This window comes from Apostichopus japonicus, chromosome 21 (assembly GCF_037975245.1).
Source record: "Apostichopus japonicus isolate 1M-3 chromosome 21, ASM3797524v1, whole genome shotgun sequence".
Taxonomy (NCBI): Eukaryota; Metazoa; Echinodermata; class Holothuroidea; order Aspidochirotida; family Stichopodidae; genus Apostichopus; species Apostichopus japonicus.
Window position 1 is genome coordinate 9,815,745 of NC_092581.1, and position 20,352 is coordinate 9,836,096.

Consider the following 20,352-nt stretch of genomic DNA (forward strand, 5'->3'; position numbering starts at 1 on the left):
TACATATACTGCTACTTCTATCAACCACAGAACAGAAAGACCACCACCATGGGTGACCGTGAAGATCCAAATGCGGCGGATACCAGGCGTTTGAATACCACTAAACAGTCCATTGAAGATGCTTATGCCGCACCAGCAAATTTTTTGGAAATAGATATTGCGAATCCAGAGACACATGGTATCGCAAAAAAGAGATATACAGACTACGAAGTCCGAATGAAGGTGATACTGTTCACGTACCACCCCTTCTGTTAGGCAGTGACAAAAATCCTTGTTGGAAGTACATATACTGTCGTAACACTAGGCTTCCTGTAAATCACATTTCACGCACTAACACTACCGTTGTAACTCAATAAGCCCACTGTTGTACACTTAACAGACTGAATCCAGTTTCTAGTCACGCCGTTAATGCCAGGCTTGTATCGGGCCCTTGATTGTAGATGTATTTTAGATTGAGGCTATAGTCTAAGGTGTAGTTTAGTGCAATAAGTTAGCCAGAGGCAGGTACCCTAGCCCAAGTACTACTAGCCTAGTAAATTATACTGTGATCTTCCTTAAATTCCCTGACAGATGCTGAAATGTTAGTGTGTACGAATACCAAAATGAACCATTTCAAACTCTATATAAGTCTACACAGCCATAACACAACAGTTAATTGTTATATTAATTAAACAAGGAAACAACAAAATGCAGTTGTCATTTGTATGTCTGCTCCCACTCCTGTGGTATGGTCAGTCACATATAACTAAGTCAATGTAGGAAATCATTGGTCACAAGAGAGACTCTGGCACCTGTCACTCGCCCATAGATGTCAGTCACTTTCTTGTCTCCTGGGTGAAGCTTCACCCAGCTATACTCATTACTGTTGGGAACGTCGTGTGCCCCAATTAATTTGGCAATGAACCCTAATAGGTTGTAGCTACAGTATGCTGTAAGTATTGCTGTTGAATTTCCCATTGAGACATTCAGCTTTCTTTTGTTTGTATGCATGGAGGTGGGTCTTATTATGCATCAATATACTGTACATGCATATTGTTGGTCAATTTCGTGTCTCACATGTGGGTCAGAATAGAAATTCTTTGACTGACATCAATGTAGGTGCAGTGACTGACCATACTGCAGGTATTGTATTGGGGTTGAGTCGTACCAAACTACCATAGTATTAGATTTGTAGGTTGAATCACATTGATGATTTATTTAGTTACTCAGTTTACTGGTATTACACAGTAACTTAATCCTATGTGTGCATGATTTTGGGGACATTTCTCTTTGCATAGTACAGTATATATTGAATAAAGTCTTTTACAAACTATTTGGGTAAATCTGAGTCCTGCTAGAATCTATCAAACCATTGATTTAATCATGTTTTTGAAGGATACAAGTAAATCAACAGAGCAATATCAAAGAGATTGTCTTTATACCCTTATTTGTAAGAGGAGAACTACACACTATCATAAGTCGGAAGAGTCAACGTCAATGTTAATTTTAGGTTGCCCGCACCTAATGGCCTGAGTATTCCACAGGTCACTTGTTTATCCTGCCAGGAACTTACAAGTGAAGTGGAACTCGGTTTCAATTCCACACATTATGAAAAGAGTTAAAGGATGAGTCAATCCGTCTAATGGAAATTAGGGCAAATCATATATGAACTGATCCAAAAGTTACAGCCTCTGTGAAGGAAGCACCAGTAAAAAAATTATGTACCAATGTTCACTCAGGTGTCAAAAAATCTTAAAGGAATCACAAAACCTACCATCTTTATTGATCTGTGTGATAGAAATAAATGTCATGAACAATTTTTCGAAGCAGCTAAGAATAAATTTATTCCATTTGGGGGATAATGCAGATTTTATGTTCCTTCAAACACAAAGAGTTCAGCAATGGGAGAAAGATTACAGTAAATATATGATTGTTTTGCAATGTAAACTGTTCCCCCACATCCATTATCATTCGAGGGGTAACATTCAGTTAAGGACTTTTTGCAAAATCCAAGAGAATCTACAGGATTAGCACAACCTTACATTTAGACCTAATTATAAACCTAAATTAGAATGCACCCTTTCACCTACAAACTGTAAAATTATATTCCCAAATGTCAACGATGAACGATCCCGCAAGAACATCCCTCATTCTTAAAAATGTGTAATCTACCTTCAGCCCATCCGTAAAGGTTCATGCCCATGCCTACTATCAGTTGGGGAAAAAAGTTAGTGTTTGCCTCCCTCCCCCCCTCACTCCCCTCACTCCCACCACCTTTGAAGTCCTGTGCACATCACTGTGTCTAGACATTGCAAACCGTTGTTGTATACAATAAGTCATTTCTAACTTGTTTTTCTTATTTTGTGCTTTTTCTTCATTTTCAGACAAATTTACCAGTTTTTAAATTAAAAGAATCATCGGTCAGGAGAAGATACAGCGACTTTGAATGGCTACGATCAGAATTAGAAAGAGACAGCAAGGTTTGTTTACTTTCATAAATTCTTATTAATATTTATCAATATTTAAAGAAAGATTCAGAGCTGGATAACTTACTTCCAATGACGTGGTGTGCTTGGTACATACCTACTGTACTGTAATGCAATTTACATTTGTAACAGACAGCATTGTAGTCCTTCAGCATATTTCAGAAAAAAATTAGAATATATATATGTTTGAATATTTAGTCACCCTATAAAACTTTACATTAAATGAATTCATTCTATAATGTGTAGTCCAAATATTTTATTTTTTCAAATTAGGGGGGGGGGGGGGGGAGATTGATAACTAATTCTACCAGGTTGTTCCTCTAACAGCCTTCACTGAGAGAGGACATGCCAAACAGTTCAGCTATGTCAAGGCTACTGTATCTTTTAAGCCTAGAAAACCATACACTTGCATATATTCCGATATGAGAATCTGAAAATTTGCTTGTAAAAAATTGTGCTGTACATTGACCAAGTGTAAATAAACATCTTTCCAAACTTCTCAAATTGGGATCCGTTGTGCTTCATACATCACATTTTTTGCAGAAATACTGTCAGAGCATAATTGCTGTTCAACACTTCTAGAGACTTGTTCTTCTGATCCCCCCAAGAAAATCTTCCATTTTCCATGTTAAAAACAAAGCATAACAATGTTTCAGGCAAAATGGCAAATTCATCATGAAATGTGGACTTGATGCTTACCATAGCAGCTCTTAGTTGGCCCTTGTGTTATCAATTGATCATTTGAGCTTCTCAGTTGAGCTTCTACTGTACGGCACGTTGACACTGGGGCATCTCTCAGTCTTCATACTAAGCCATCTGTCTGTTTATTACTGCAAAGTGCAAACACTGCAGTATTCAGCCTATGGGGCACAACACAGAGTTTATATGTTTACTCTACAGAGCACTATGGTGGCCTTTGCTGTAGCATGTCTACAGTACAGGGCTGCTGAGGTGGCCCCTTGCCTTTTTTTTCCACCAGGGCTAATTTTCAGGGAAGTTTTCAGGGAAATTTTCAGGGTAGTTTGTCAAGCCTGGATTTGCTCCTTGAAAATATTACTAGTGCTTGAAGTGTAAAGAACAACAGAACTTCTAGAACACAACAAAGACATTAAAATTGGATCAAATGTTACATTTAATATTCTAGTCTGTTCATTATAGAACCTCCCCCCCCCCCAAAAAAAAAAATACATACCATTTATATCATATACAGAAAACTGCAGAAAATACCAGATATTAATTGGCTGTGAAGCAAATGTCAAGTAACTGTTGGTTACTTCTCTCTCTCTGCTTTGCCTCAGCAAATGTTTATGCTTGAAAGTCAGGCAAATTACATCGCACCTGTGTGATACGCATTATTTTAGCATTTTTATCATAAACCACAACGTGGCCCACTCACACACTAATTAATCTCAATGGACCCATGTACTCACACATTCACATCCAAGTTAAACAAAGATACTACTACACATTTGATAACAACATCCCAACCAAATAATACCCCAAAAATAACAGACTACAATAAGTGAATAACATTTCAAGTTTTATTTTCAATAAATCACATTTCTCATTTTCTCTGACAAGTTTCTTAGCATCCATGTACTCTGAACCCCGCTGTCGAAAATTTCCCGCCAAAACTCAACTCACTGCAATGTTTGATTCTTCCCCCTGTAAAGAAAATAGACTCTTCCGGTTCACTGATATAGTTATGTGCTTCAAGTCATCACTGTGTATGTGTAGTTAAAAGATGCTAAGATGTGGCATGTTTACATGATTTATAAACACACACAATACATACATACACTGTAGCCTGTGGAAGCAAACATGTCTATAATCTCTCAGATACAGACATCGAGGGGGATTCCATATAAACCCACAGTGAAATATCGTGAATATTTTCGGTTGGAAAGTTTTGAAGTTGTCATAGTTACAATTTGGTAGTTTGTTTTCATATTTTGGTAGACTAATTTTTGGCGCGTAAAATACTCGCCCAGTCGCTTATGACATTTTACATCCGCTGGAAATTCTTGCGCCCTGGACGCAGAATACTGCTTTCATAACAATCCTGTCGACTGCAGTATTTGCTGTTTCCACATGTAGTTAGGCTGTGTCTGTCACTTCCATCTTGACAAACATTTGGCTTCACCATCGGCTACGATAATTTATCTTGATCGCTCTTGGTTAATACACACCTAATGTTATTCAAGGCAAGAATCATGAAATTCCAAATAGTTACTGTAGGACTTCTCAAATTTTATACCTTTAAAGCGTGATTCTTGAAACACGATGTAAATTCTCTCTTCACCGTGTCTTTAATTTACAGATCGTAGTTCCCCCTCTGCCGGGGAAAGCTTTTAAGCGTCAGCTTCCTTTCAGAGGAGACGACGGCATATTCGAAGACGAGTTCATTGAGGAAAGAAGGCAGGGATTGGAGGCTTTCCTTAACAGGTAACACTTTCCTTCCTTTACCTTTACAAGCATCGGTCCTGGCAAACCTATAAGTATAAGTACTAACATTTCCAAATGAATTTTCAAACTGGTGGCACTGTTTCTCTTTGGATCTGTGGGTTCTACTTTAACCATCAGCTTTAGTAGTTGCATCATTCTTGAACACATCATACTTGTGTGAATTTCATAATGAGTAGACAAGTTGTTTTGTAGTTCTAGTAAGTCAACACTCCCTCCCCCCTCCCTTCCCAACCCTTCTCCCCCTGCTGGCCAACGCTTCTTGTATGTATGTATTTTAGATCCTGCTGCAAGCAGGAACTCAAGAAGAAGCCTCATTGGCTATCAAAGCGGCAAGCTGACCGAAGTCAGTCTCTTAGATTCGTATTTAACATCCATGATTATGAATTGTCAATTTTCAACAATTCTGTAACTGGACGACATACATTACCCTTGGAGTGACTCGAACTGGGAACCTTATGATTGGATGGCACCGGCTTTAAACACTGAGCTAACACTCCTTGTGATAGCTTTACATGCTTTACGCATGCCACTAGATAATAGACTCACTCAGTCTCTTGTAGTCCACATGTTACACATTGGAGGTACTGTGCATGTGCATAGTGTTGGCCACAGGCAACATACAGAGGGCGCTGTCATATTTGGTCCTAACAGTGCCATAGGTACAGATCTGGGTAATGGTGAGTGTGATCTATCCTGTTTACAGATCACCAAAGATTTTGTGTGGTGTTGTAAATAAATCTCAATCTATGTGCAAGTCTTGGGAATATGCTTAAATAGATTTCCTTACCAGGTATAAGTGGATCACTACCATTTCAGAGGCTTTGGCACAATTTAACTGAAGCTCAAACTCAGTTTTGCTGACATAATTGAAAAAATCTCAAAAAATTGGTTGACAACCAGAAGTGTGTAAAGTTTCCAAACAAATTGTGGGCAACATGTATTTGTGTATGTATGGGTGTATGTATGTATGTATTTTAGATCCTGCAAGCAGGAACTCGCGAAGAAGCCTCATTGGCTTATCAAAGCTGCAAGCTGACCGAAGTTAGTCTCTTACATGCATATTTAATGTCCATGGTTATGAATTGTCAATTGTTGCTAAACTGTGTTAGTTAAGAGTTGAAAGCATGTGTTACAGTAGTATGAATGTGTCACACTGTGTGTGAATTAAGGAATGTGCAGGTACCCAGAAGTGTCTGTCAGAGATTCCTGAATTCCTTGTCAAGTTTTCGCAACAGAGGACCGATATGACAGTTCTCTCCGTTGATCCCCATTAGAGCTTTCTACCTTCTGTTTGCCATATAATGTAATATTTTCATTTTTGCCAAGGCAGTACAGTAGGTACGTCATCAATTCTTCTGGCTTGCAGATTGGGTTCAAATTTACACTGTGTCCCACGAAATCATTATTGCACCCACCCCACGCCTTAGAGTATGAGAAATGGATATCATAGGTCTTACCATTCTAGTGGGCACTGTTGTAGCCTGTAGGCATGATCATTTATCTGGTATTGGATATAACACAGTGCTATGCATTATGGGAAAATTACACTTAAAGGCATTGAAGACTCTGAAAAAGTTAACTTTCAGTTGCTTGCAAGGGAAGTTTTTGCTACAAAATGCAGACAGTAATGAAACTTGATACCTTGTTATCTTTAGCTGGACCTGAGATGTCCATCGCTGTATCGTTGGTACACTGTGCTGTGGGTATTAACCGCAGCTGTATGTACTGACTGTACACTAGTGTCTAATAACCGACGGTAGCAAGCTGTGTGCGTATTTTGTGGGATCGATGGTGGTGTCTAACACTTCTGTTACACCTCATTCGAAACTAGGTCAGATTACCGGTATAAGACATTTCTTTTTGCGGGAGTCTTCAATGCCTTTAAATGAAGTATAAAAACAGTAGAGTGAACACACAACCACAGTATTTCAATATCACAATAATTTTTCAATAAACCCATAAAATCAATAATACTACGCTCAAAATAAAGCATGAACGTGCTAAAAAAAAGGGGGGGGGTAATTGACACAATAGTAACCACAACTTGTCTGCGTAAAGAGTTATAAGTTCCTTCCTAAGTTTGAGACCGGAACGCTGTGATGGATGTCTCTTTCTCATTTATCTCTCCAGAATCGCTGGTCACCCTCTGGCACAGAACGAACGCTGCCTGCACATGTTCCTCCAGGAGCAGGATATAGACAAGAATTACACACCCGGCAAGATTCGGAATACATGAGAGCTCATCCACGACGACGGGTGAACTAAACAAGAAACCATCAAAAAAATGTATCATTGTCAAAAAGTATGTGTATAGTGGATATTTTTTACTTACTGCAATCAAATTACACTTACAACTTTCCTTTCTCCATGTTTTTCCATCATCCAATCCCCCCCTACCCCACCACACACCCCCTGTTTCCCCTAGTTCTAGGAAAAGCCCATCATCTGTTGGTTTCCTTCCTTGGCAACACATGGAGAGGAGTTCAGAGTTACGGTCACACGTTAGTTCTCCATTCGGGAACGAGTGGTCTATGAAAGCAAGAAGAGTTTGTCGACAGAGACAATTCTTGTACATGATCTCTGCGAATTTCAGACTCACTTAACTGCAGCTCCCATTTTATCAGATTCCATATGATATGCTCTAAAATGGATAGGAGAAAAGTTTTGCTGTGGCATATCAGAAGAGATTCGATATTGTTGACGGGTCAGAGTTGTGAACAAAACTACACGGGGCATTGCATTTACAAACTTTGAAGTGATATTGTCACATTCTGACGCTATGTCGAAACTTAGTACTTTCCTGTACATACAGCCTATCTCTCTGCAAGAGATGTTTTTTGAGCCTCCCTTCCTTCTGTGTCGTCGTTGACATCCTATTACGGCTTGGAGCGACTCGGTTCTTCCCAACTCATATTTGGATTTTTCAAAGAAAAAATGTTTGTATACTGTTTTAGATTCTATCAGCATATATATTTTTGTTTCAAAGCTCGATTAGTTTCACTGAGGGATTGAACTATCCATAAACAGATTTAATATAAATGTAACAGTGAGCAGCCACTCTGCCTGCATGACCATTTTATAATCTGTAAACAACGATGAAACACGTATACTCTTTTGCATATGAGTGCCGCCGGTCTTGTAACAATGCAGGAATGAAATAACTCTCTCTCTTTCTGTGAAATACCATAGCCTATCAAATTTACTGCCGGCTAAATAGAAAAAAGAGAGAAAAATAAACAGTCCTGCCACCAAGATTTCATTCATAACCATGATATTACATACAGTGTAACAATTTCTGTAACAAAATTCAAGTGTTGCCCTTGGAGGGGAGAGGAGGGGTGTGGAGAGGGTTGGGCAGGGGTTATGGGGGAGTGGGTTAGGATAACAGTTCAATCAGATGGGGTCAAGTGTCTTTGTAACAAAATGTGGTATTATTGTTGCTATCTTGCTGTACCTTGTTTCTTAAGGTGCAAGAAATGCCTCTTTTTTCCATTTTAATTATTGCCAGTCATTGCAGATTGCTTGTCGTCAAAATCCTGTTTTTTTCTCTCTGAAATTCACACATGTACACACTGCTGTGTAAATTGCTGTACAGTGCGTTATCAAAATCACACTTTATTCATGCATTCGGTTAAGTATGTAGGAGTACTAAGCTGGTTAATAAGTTGGTTATTAAATAAAACTTATTGTACGTAAGCAGAGGTGGTCGGGGGGGGGGGGGAAGGTGGGGGTTAAGAGGGCAGAAATCAGGAAGACAAGAAGTTTGCTTGGGAATTCCTGGTTTTCCCCTCTCCTTGTACCATTGCATTGCCCAGTTGGATTCTCTGTTTCACTACAAAACAGTTGTAATACTCTGTTTATCCCTGTTAATTCCCAGCTTTTCAGATTCTTGGGCTTGTGCTGTTTTGGCTGTTTTCCCTCCTCTGTACTGTGTAACTTGTGTTCTTGAAAGCTGACGATGTTTATAGTACGTTTGCAATTTTTGGCGGCCACCCTCACACTTGTACATACAGCACCCTTAAATCCGTGGCACAATTTGTTTCATGCCTTTGTACATAAATGTGTAACCACTGTAGGTATTAAATCGGTACTGTCGCTAGTACTGTGTGTTATAGTCATTTAAGAACCCTCAAGGCTCAATTTTGTTGTCTCTTTAATCGTGGAGGGATTTGGAGGGCTACTTTGATGACCAATTACTAAGAGTGAATTGAACTTGAAATATTTCAGTGGTTGTAGGTGAAATGAGTAATGAAGAAATGTTAAAATGTGCATAAACAGTGTTCTCACAACAAGAAGGTCATTATGGGATTAAAGAAGTGTTTCGCTATGTTTTCTACTAAGCCAAGATACATTTAAAATGAAAGAAAATCAAGCTTCATGGGGCTGAGGTATGGGCTAGGGGGGGGGGTGGTGGGAGGAATAACGTGCAACCTTGGTTCAATTCTGTACATAAATTACCTCAATTAGGAAGATGTGTAATTACCTATTGAGAAGCATTACATTACATTTGCTCATAAAATTAATCCAGATAGACCTCTAGCTGGATTTGTACTTGTACTCAAGAAACATCGTTTTTTTTTGTCTTTTCCTTTCTCTTTTTGCATTCATATCTATCATGTAATCAGTTCATAATCAGTTCTCCTGGTATCACAATTCATTTGGTGCATTGGAATCGCTAATTAATTTCACCATCAACGAGAAAGTCGTTGAACTTGGGGTTAATAAGTATCTCGGAATGAAGTCAATCATAAAACTGATCCATGTACTTGAGGGTCACTTACATTTTGATCGCTGTTAAAAGACCAGAGTACCGAAGTACAGAACCAGTCGCCATAGAGATCAGCTTGACAGTATTTGAGTTATTGGATTACCTATTACAAAATGTTTTGGAAAAGCAAAAATAGTTAAGAAATATGACTTTCACATTTGAAAAATTTATTGATTATGTCAGTTGATTAAATACACAGAGTGTTATTTATTCTTCCACCTGCAACTCCCCTATCTTTGCATATGTAATACTGCAGAGGTACAGCTGTTTAAGGACTCAATGAATGTCACTGGAGATTAATAATCAATTAGTGAGTAACCTAGAATGATGGATGGCACAATGCTTTCTATGAAAAGAAGTCATCATTTGACTAGTGTTAACAGAAAGAAATGTTGAAATATTTCCTCTGGCAAACCAAACATTAATTTTTTGTTTTTAGAGGGCATATTATCTATCTACCCTTGGTCTATAGTAGTTAGGTAGATCAGCGTAAGTGGTAGAATTGTGTTGAATTCCTCATTCACCAGTGTCATCGACTTGCTGTAACTCGATCCACACCATAATGAAAGACAGACAGTCGGACCCACACACGTCCTCAATTTTAATTACTCTACTAATTTGGTTAAAATGCAAGGAATTCTTTTTTCTATCTTTCTGGTATTTTTTTTTTTTTTTTTAACGAACGAAGGGTAGAATAGTATGTGACTGCCATAGGTTGTTTTAGAAACATAAATATCAGGGTGGATTATGTCTGTAGTAGGTCATACAATTATTGTCGGGTTAAATCGCCAAGGAAAACAAACATCTTCTTCATTGATGTAAATTAAGGACATATTTCATAATGAAAATGTTTCAATTAAATATATTGGGAAGATTAATTGTTGACGTTATTTGTTTGTCGTTTCTGTTTTCGCTACTTTGTTATTTGTAACATAAGGTGAAAAAGTCGTGAATACTGGACCCAATGATAGCAGTGACTTGGCGCACTTACTGAACCACTGCAATACTACATAATCTGCTTTATTGGCTCCAATTATAGCACGCTATAGGAAAGATTTGTGATTTAGTAATCGACCTGCCACGGTCGTAAATCAACATCAGGCTGTACAATTAGCCTGCATAGCTTCTTAACACCATTAGGCTCTTTGTTTAAACACTGTGGAAATATGGTCACATCTACAGCTTAGTTAATCATACAGCTTTCACACAAAGCCCCTCGTACAGGAAAAAATATGTGGCGGGCATTGCAGATTAATTGTAAAAAGAGGTCATTTTACGACCAAGGCAGGTCAATTATGTAATCTTGAGAAACTTTTCCATGTTAGCAAAGATAGTCGGGGTCTGTACAGCAGACCTTTTTAAGGTACCTCTGATGAATTGCTCCACCCCCCCCAAAAAAAAAAGACCACTAAGGTTCACTTTCAAGTGATTAATGTTTCTTCTTGCAAAAGGATGAAGACTTGATCAAGTCTAAATATGACATCATTGAGCAACGTGTGCTTCTATTTTGGTTTTCTTTTTATTACGATGATTTTCTGTTTGCTTTGGTTTTCTTTTATTACGATAATTATTTTCTGGGATTTTGCAAAGATTGAATCTAAAATTATTGAATGTTCTTAACATGACCCAATGATTGTGTTATTTTCAGTGTTGACACTGTTAACATTACACCTAAAAAATATGCAAAAGAAAGACAGAGAACTTAACGATCGTATCAACAAGTCCCTTTACAGACACCAATAACAAAAGACAAAATCATAAAAATATGTTTAACAACTCTGTTTATGAAATCTTTAAATATCTGTAAATTCAAGGTGACAATGTTTCAAGGCAATTGACAGTATGTACATAAAATACTGGAGTATATACATTTCTGATTAAACTTAGTACAGAGGTTTCTCTATCACAAGCTATTATTATAAATATTAGGAATAAAAGAACAATAGTCATTAAACAATAGGGATACCTGATGAAATACTCCAAGTAAAGAACAATGGTCATTTAACAATAGTAGTACCTGATGAAATACTCCCAAGTAAAGAACAATGCTCATTAAACAATAGTGGTACCTGATGAAAAACTACAAGTAAAGAACAATGGTCATTAAACCATAGGGGTACCTGTTGTCAAATACTCCAAGTAAGTACTGGAGTCATATACTCCAAGTAAAGAACAATGGTCATTAAACAATAGGGGTACCTGATGAAATACTCTGAGTAAAGAACTGGTCAATAAACAATAGGGGTACCAGATGATATACTACAAGTAAAGAACAATGGTCATTAAACAATAGGGGTACCTGTTGTCAAATACTCCAAGTAAGTACTGGAGTCATATACTCCAAGTAAAGAACAATGGTCATTAAACAATAGGTAAACCAGATGAAATACTTCAAGTAAGGAACAATGGTCATTAAACAAAGGTACTTTACTATACTGTGGAGATGGTCAAATTACCATACACAAACTATGGTAATACAACCATCTAGACAGAATAGTATAGTACATTTGATATGTTGAGTTGTACATAATACAATGTACATCTCAACATGCTATGCCTTCGGTAATTGATAAAAGTCATAATGCAAAGGTCTCTATTGCATCCACTACCATGGAATCATAAAACATCCCAATAAAATGTAATTTTCTACAACAGGCTATGGAGGAGAAACCTAACTGTTTACAATTACTATCCTTTGTTATTAAAGGGTTCTTTTAATAAATTTCATCGACATGAAAGAAATGAATAAATACAACAAACTGTGATAGCAGGTGAACACCACAAACATGGAAAATAGCCTTGAGTCCTATGCAAGGGTTTCTCACATTGACTAGCCGCATAACTCTGGAGAACATTGCCACTGATGAACAAGATGATACACCATCTTAAGGATATGCTACTGTAATACCTTAGGCTTAAAGATCTGCTTTATTGGCTCCAATTATAGCAAGCTATAGCTTGGAAAGTGTTGTGATTACGTAATCGACCTGCCGCGGTTGTAAATCGACCTCAGGCTCTACAAGTAGCCTGCATAGCTTCTTAACATCGTTAGGCTCTTTGTGTAAACACTGTGTGGAAATATGTTCATGTCTACAGTGAAGTTAATCATACAGCGTTCACACAAAGACCCTCATACAGGAAAAAATATGTGGCAGGCATTGCAGACTAATCGGTAAAAAGAGGTCATTTTACGACCAAGGCAAGTCAATTACATATTCTCAAGAAACTTTTCCATGATAGCCTGCTAGAGTTGGTGTCTGTACAGCAGAACTTTAAGTACCTTTTGGGACATTTCATCAAGCACTGTGCTATTCTATAATTCTGTACCTCACATCAGCAACAGAGATCGTCCCCCATTAATCATGTCAGTTATTCACTAGCATATTCAATCCAATCAACAAAAAGGAAAAATTTTCACCAAAACCAGAACCACTGAAATGATCAAATCTAAACTGACAACAAGAATCCAACAAAGTAGAGAGACCTGGGAAACATAAAATCCTGTTGTCGAGTAAAGAAATTGAAATGTTTGGAAATGTAGGTCTGTCTCCCAAACCCAGTTTGCCCTGATTCAGGTAATAATCCCTCAAAATGGAAGTTTGCACAAAGTGAAGTACCGCCACCAAACATGCCAAATTTTGGTGGGTGAACTATAAAAAAAAAAAGTTAAGACAGAATACATAGGCCTACTACTATATAATCATATGACTATATAATCAATCAAAATTGATTACTAAGGGACTGTCATCAACTTTAATATCTGGAGAAAAACCTTAATTACAAGAGTGCAAGATTACGTGTTCCCATGGTTACTGGTTTGTATCCAATTCGAATCAATAAATATCTTTATTGAATTTCTGCATTTTTATAATTTGGTTAAATTCCCCGATAGATTTCCAGTTATTAATTTAAGTCTAGGATAAACCTCACAAAGCACTAATAGACAATTTTTGAAGTTTCCTTCAAAAATATGCCCTGTTATATAATGGAGAGAGAAATCTAATACCTGGTCCTGTCAATCCTAAGCCATCTGTTTTTAGTACTAATAGATTAGACTAGATTACACTGTTGAATCATGATATCCGCCTGGAAGGAACTGCCAGTAATTTTACGACGCTAAGCAGTCGCATGTGCATGTAAGGCAAAACTGAATGGCTTTATTACTGACATTTATGGTTGGGTGGCTATCCAATTTACAGTGTTAGCTTTAAAAACCAAAAAAATTATGGATTTTTTTTATCACAATTTGTGTGGAACTTTTACCCACATGTTATTCTTTACTGCTCATCAACAGCCACATAAATCTGAAACAACCATGACCAACTATATGAATATTTCTTCAAAGTTAAATTTTTCAATGTCATTGTGTTTCCTTCAATGGTCTCTCGTTATGAAAATATAATATTGGAATAATTACTATGATGATATCGTTATGATATTGTAAAGCCCAATTAGTCCTTGAGATATGAACCGGGACTGCAGTCTGTTTACAAGAATGGATGGTATATACAAAGATCACCGATAGTGAGCTCAAAATGTTCTTCGAAACAAATGGATCTTCAACATGTCAGCAGATTGAAGCAATAATTTTAACCAGCCTCAAAATAGTAATCTTTTAAAGAAGTTTGAAGGGAACGATAAAAATACAAATTTAACCTGTCCAGTATATTTTCATTACCTATTTTTATCAAAGAAAAATGTGGGATTTTTCCCCCAGAATGCAACACACTAAACAAAGTGTTTATCAAATTCGTGTTTTGTTCTTTGAAGTGCTTCAATATTTAAGGAAAAAGGTCATCGGGGGTGGTAAAAGTTGGCTCATGGTGTGAAAATTCCACAGTCCACTATCTTACAGTCAGTCTTTGGTCTTTCGTTGTATGTTACCTGGCTCTCCAGAACCTTCAGTACGTTTGTGCCTTCCACGACTCTCCTGTAGTAAAAGTAAAGAAGAGATTAAAGCCGAGCAGAGTGAAGGCCTGGATGTGATAAGACAGTGAAGAGAGGGAGAATATAAACATTGGAACACAATCAGCTTCTCTGCATGATGCATTTCACTCCTATAACATCTGTGTTAAAACATTATTTTTTTTTCATACCAAAAAGCAGACTGCATCAGCATGTGGGAAGGAAACACAACATCCTAAAACCACTGAAAGGGAGGCTCGAGAAATCAGTATACTTGTTAGAAGGAAACACAGCATCCTTTAAACCACTGAAAACAGGGCTCGAGATAGTGTTAATAATTTATCATTGATTCTGAGGCCTATTGAGAAGCTTTCGGTATCTGCAATTTTTGGTTAAAAATTCTTCCTTGTAAACGGTTTGAAGTTTTAATACTCGGACAAAAAAGGCTCATAGTGAAGTCAGTTTATACTTTCAGGTTCCAGTTTCTATCGACATTTTGACAAATCACAACGGCTTACTGAACATCGATGGCTAACATAATAGAATAATTGCAAATTAATTTTTGGCTTGTGAAAATAATTAAAATGAGAAATTTTGCAACGAATGAAACATTTTTATTTGAATTGAAAAGTCTTGTTGTCAAGGTACATTTTTATATTAATTATTACTAGAAAATTCTGGACAGTTTATCCATTATTTGATTTATGACACTTGACAAGTTATGCTGTCAATAAGTTATGGTATTCTCGTATGTCACTAGTATACATTATTTTAAACCAACACTGTTGTAGGTACTTTCAATATACAATGTCTACAAGTCAATAGCACTACGATAATTAAACTTAGGAAAACAAAGAATAAGGTTTCTTCTAATACTGTGTTCCTTTAAAAAATGTATATCACTGCCAGTAATTAAAAAAGAATTGCACTGTCTATGTGAAATAGTTTGGTCTCATACCCACTGGTTACTTATCTGAGCCTCTGAAACAGAGCATTCCAACATTTCCTATAAAATTTGATCGCTTTCCATCAATGCACTTTTAAAATACACCCCATTAAGTCATAATTTCACTTCCCATTTAACACATTATCTTCATCTGCTTCTTCAATTTATGAACTCACCCAAAGGCAACGTATTGAGTGTCCATCCAGGGTGCTGGTTGGAATGTAATATAAAACTGAGAACCGTTTGTGTGTCTTCCTTTGTTCGCCATGCCAAGGATTCCTCTTCTGTCATGCTTAATGCAAAAGTTCTCATCTACATTCAGAAAAAATAAGGAACAAGTTTAAAGTTCATCAGTATCATGAAAAGAAACAATTCCCAGACACTAACAGTAGTTACATTAATAAATGATTTCAATATTTCTTCATTAAGAAAATTATTGAACATGTTTAAAGTTCATGGGTATCATTATAAAAAAAAAATTAAAAAATTAAATTACATTTGTAGGATTTTCAGATCCTCAATAACAATTCCCAGACACTGACAGTAGTTCAATTAAACGATTTTAATAATTCTACGTTAAGAAAAAAGAAACACAAGCAGACAAACGGACAGACAGACCATCACCTGCACATAGCTCCTCTTGCTGTTTGGTCGTAGAATTTGAAACAAAGAGGTAACTAAACAATTAAAATGGATATGCCTTTCTCACCTTCAAAGACTGTAGCATATATCGATTCTCCGCCGTCTCCTTTACCATACAGTATATCTGTGAGAGTAGAAAAATAATAAAAAAGTAAAGACTTTTGCAGCCATTTTTTGAACTGGATTGTTGAAATATGAACTCCTAATAGTCCTGACTTCAGCAGGTTTCCTGCAAGCAACAGCAAAAATTAACCTTGTTCATACAGGATATATCATAAAAAAAAATATGTATGAAATCACTTTAAAGGTCCGGCATACCTTTGTAAAGACTTTTACGCTCTTACTCAGCCTTATTCCTGGCCTGACAAGGTTGCAGAAACCATGTACTACTAGCTACCAAGGGCCTGCTAAATACAGTCATACAAACAAATGACGTAAATATAATACAAAATTCAATGTTATGTCATTATGCAATGTCACCTATTTTATCCTAATGTAATGTATTGACCTAGTGTATCCTAATGTAATGTCACCTATTCTATCCTAATGTAATGTATTGACCTAGTGTATCCTAATGTAATGTATTGACCTAGTGTATCCTAATGTAATGTATTGACCTAGTGTATTTAATGTAATGTATTGACCTAGTGTATCCTAATGTAATGTATTGACCTAGTGTATCCTAATGTAATGTATTGACCTAGTGTATCCTAATATAATGTATTGACCTAGTGTATCCTAATGTAATGTATTGACCTAGTGTATCCTAATGTAATGTATTGACCTAGTGTATCCTAATGTAATGTATTGACCTAGTGTATCATAATGTAATGTATTGACATAGTGTATCCTAATGTAATGTCACCTATTGTATCCTAATGTAATGTATTGACCTATAGTGTATCCTAATGTAATGTATTGACCTATAGTGTATCCTAATGTAATGTATTGACCTAGTGTATCCTAATGTAATGTCACCTATTGTATCCTAATGTAATGTATTGACCTATAGTGTATCCTAATGTAATGTATTGACCTAGTGTATCCTAATGTAATGTATTGACCTAGTGTATCCTAACATAATGCTTATGTCATATTATACGTAACCTAGTGTATATCCTAACATAATGTTACATAATGTAGCAAACTGTAATTCAAAGTACTGTACATTAATGTTATGTAACATTACATAATACAACTTAACAGTGTGCAATTATGTAACCCATTAAGTATAAACCTCATGTTATGCAATGTTCAATCTTATGTATTCCTAATGTTATATAAAGTGACTATAACCACAAAATCCTCTCTCCCTTTAAAATTTCAAACTATACTATCCAAAGGTGTTTTCTTATGTGTAATTTCTAAAAGCTCCATTTTCCTTTGTGTTATACTAAACTAAGATATGTAACACTCACACATCACTATGTATCCCCAAATCTGACTTATTAGAGATCAAAAAGTACCTGCATATGTTCAGTCAAAAATTTAAAGTCAATCTTTACATATATATATTCGCATTTGTAAATCTTATCAATCCTGGTTTGAATTTGGTGGACTTTAGTACCTTAGAAGTTGTCAGGTATCTAATTATCTTTCCTTTAACTGCTTGAGAAGCATATAAACAGATCGTGGCAAACTTTTAACTTCCAAAAATGGGCAGTTTCAATAGATTATGACGGCATTATCCTCATTTCATATCTGAATAAAAGCCCACCCCTAATTAGTCTTTTCACAGTCTAGTCGTGATGTTTTCTTGATGATATTTACCGACGTTTTTTTAAAGGATAAAAGCCCGATTCTCAAGGATCCCAAAGCTTTTAAGATCACCCACGTCCTCTAAGTACAACCATCAGGACAATAAAATCTCATAAACTTGATCAATAATTGCGATTCACGGAGAGGAAAAGATTATGAGTGACGTTACCTTGAAGCAGTCATCGAGCCATTTACTACTGGCAGATACTCAATCACTTTAATGGTCTTAATAATGTTTGATAATGTGGCTCATCATGATTCCATGAACACTGCCCTTTGGCAATTTTAATACACATTGACTTGATTTTAGTGTCATGCTGAAGGTTGTAAGGAGGAGATATATATATTAATGTGAGTTTAACTAACTTCCTCTCACACAAAGTAAAGGTTGTCTATCCAATCTGATCGGGGACACAGCCATCATGATCGATGAGATACGATGTGTGTCTATTATCAGGTAAGAAAAGCAACACAATCCACTCAGACTGAAAGCCACAAAATTCTAAGTAGATACAAATAATTGTGTCCTGTAATTGTGAAGTTATGGTACACATGAGGATGGCTTAGATGGGGGAGAGGGGCACAGTGGGCTGCACTGGTGTGGGGGAGGAGTATGTCCCACCCCCCAACCCCCCCCCAATACTCCAACCTAGTTGCAGCCAGCCCTGAATATACTTTTGAAGTCTGTCCACTCTTCTTGGGTTGTTGGAAAAGTTAACGATCAGCAAACTTATACCTCCACCAATAGAAAATCCAAGAAGTCAAAACTCTGGTACCCTTCCGGTGAGACTAAACACCACATAATTTTTTGGAGGCAAGAGCCCCAGTTACTGTGTTGAACACAGCCATACCTACTAACCCTCCTCCCACCCCCCCCCTCTTGCTTATCATTCCAGAGAATTCATACAATAACTTAACAGCCCCCTCCCATTCCCCACTCCTCCACACGCACAAGCATATCATCTCTAGAAGACTTAACAGGCTCTGGTAGTTACTACTACCGTAACACCCCTCCCCTTTTGCTATTGGGTACCACTCTGTGGGAAGAACCATTCATAAAGTAGATTTAATATAGGGATTTTCCACTTACCACCTCCCTGTATCCACCCATTGGGTACCACACTGTGGGAAGAACCGCTCATAAAGTAGATTTAATATAGGTATTTTCAAACTTACCACCTCCCTGTATCCACCCATTGGGTACCATTCTGTGGGAAGAACCGCTCATAAAGTAGATTTAATATAGGTATTTTCCACTTACCACCTCCCTGTATCCACCCATTGGGTACCACACTGTGGGAAGAACCGCTCATAAAGTAGATTTAATATAGGTATTTTCAAACTTACCACCTCCCTGTATCCACCCATTGGGTACCATTCTGTGGGAAGAACCGCTCATAAAGTAGATTTAATATAGGTATTTTCCACTTACCACCTCCCTGTATCCACCCATTGGGTACCACACTGTGGGAAGAACCGTTCATACAGTAGATTTATCATAGGTATTTTCCACTTACCACCTCCCTGTATCCACCCATTGGGTACCACACTGTGGGAAGAACCGTTCATACAGTAGATTTATCATAGGTATTTTCCACTTACCACCTCCCTGTATCCACCCATTGGGTACCACACTGTGGGAAGAACCGTTCATACAGTAGATTTATCATAGGTATTCTCCACTTACCACCTCCCTGTATCCACCCATTGGGTACCATTCTGTGGGGAGAACCGTTCATACAGTATATTTAATACAGGGATTTTCCACTTACCACCTCCCTGTATCCACCCATTGGGTACCACACTGTGGGAAGAACCGTTCATACAGTAGATTTATCATAGGTATTTTCCACTTACCACCTCCCTGTATCCACCCATTGGGTACCACACTGTGGGAAGAACCGTTCATACAGTAGATTTATCATAGGTATTTTCAAACTTACCACCTCCCTGTATCCACCCATTGGGTACCATCCTATGGGAAGTACCATTCATAAAGTAGATTTAATATAGGGATTTTCCACTTACCACCTCCCTGTATCCACCCATTGGGTACCATCCTATGGGAAGTACCATTCATACAGTATATTTAATATAGGGATTTTCCACTTACCACCTCCCTGTATCCACCCATTGGGTACCATCCTATGGGAAGTACCATTCATACAGTATATTTAATATAGGGATTTTCCACTTACCACCTCCCTGTATCCACCCATTGGGTACCACACTGTGGGAAGAACCGTTCATACAGTAGGTTTATCATAGGTATTCTCCACTTACCACCTCCCTGTATCCACCCATTGGGTACCATTCTGTGGGGAGAACCATTCATACAGTATATTTAATACAGGGATTTTCCACTTACCACCTCCCTGTATCCACCCATTGGGTACCATCCT

At 37.3% G+C, this 20,352-nt stretch overlaps 2 protein-coding genes across 2 annotated transcripts in view; one reads left to right on the plus strand and one right to left on the minus strand.

Moving 5' to 3' along the window:
- LOC139963179 (sorting nexin-12-like) lies at positions 1 to 10,582 on the plus strand. Its single transcript, XM_071963736.1, has 4 exons — positions 1 to 222; positions 2,364 to 2,459; positions 4,786 to 4,910; positions 7,062 to 10,582. Exons 1-4 carry the CDS (start codon positions 49 to 51, stop codon positions 7,165 to 7,167), a joined length of 501 nt encoding a protein of 166 aa, XP_071819837.1. The 5' UTR covers positions 1 to 48; the 3' UTR covers positions 7,168 to 10,582.
- The window catches only part of LOC139963176 (peptidyl-prolyl cis-trans isomerase slr1251-like), a 25,652-nt gene continuing 12,987 nt past the window's right edge, over positions 7,688 to 20,352 (minus strand). The window contains exons 6-8 of the mRNA XM_071963733.1: positions 16,260 to 16,316; positions 15,727 to 15,862; positions 7,688 to 14,629 (exon numbers count right to left, since the gene is read on the minus strand). Of these exons, the coding sequence (XP_071819834.1) occupies positions 14,518 to 14,629; positions 15,727 to 15,862; positions 16,260 to 16,316 (305 nt within the window). The 3' untranslated portion in view covers positions 7,688 to 14,517. The remainder of the gene's footprint in view (positions 14,630 to 15,726; positions 15,863 to 16,259; positions 16,317 to 20,352) is intronic.

What these genes read in the sequence shown, in the direction of transcription:
- LOC139963179 (XM_071963736.1), top strand. Translation starts at nt 49, where the DNA reads ATGGGTGACCGTGAAGATCCAAATGCGGCGGATACCAGGCGTTTGAAT. An exon ending in AATTAGAAAGAGACAGCAAG is followed by an intron (nt 2,460 to 4,785) that starts GTTTGTTTACTT and finishes TTTAATTTACAG; the next exon opens with ATCGTAGTTCCCCCTCTGCC. An exon ending in TTGGAGGCTTTCCTTAACAG is followed by an intron (nt 4,911 to 7,061) that starts GTAACACTTTCC and finishes TTATCTCTCCAG; the next exon opens with AATCGCTGGTCACCCTCTGG.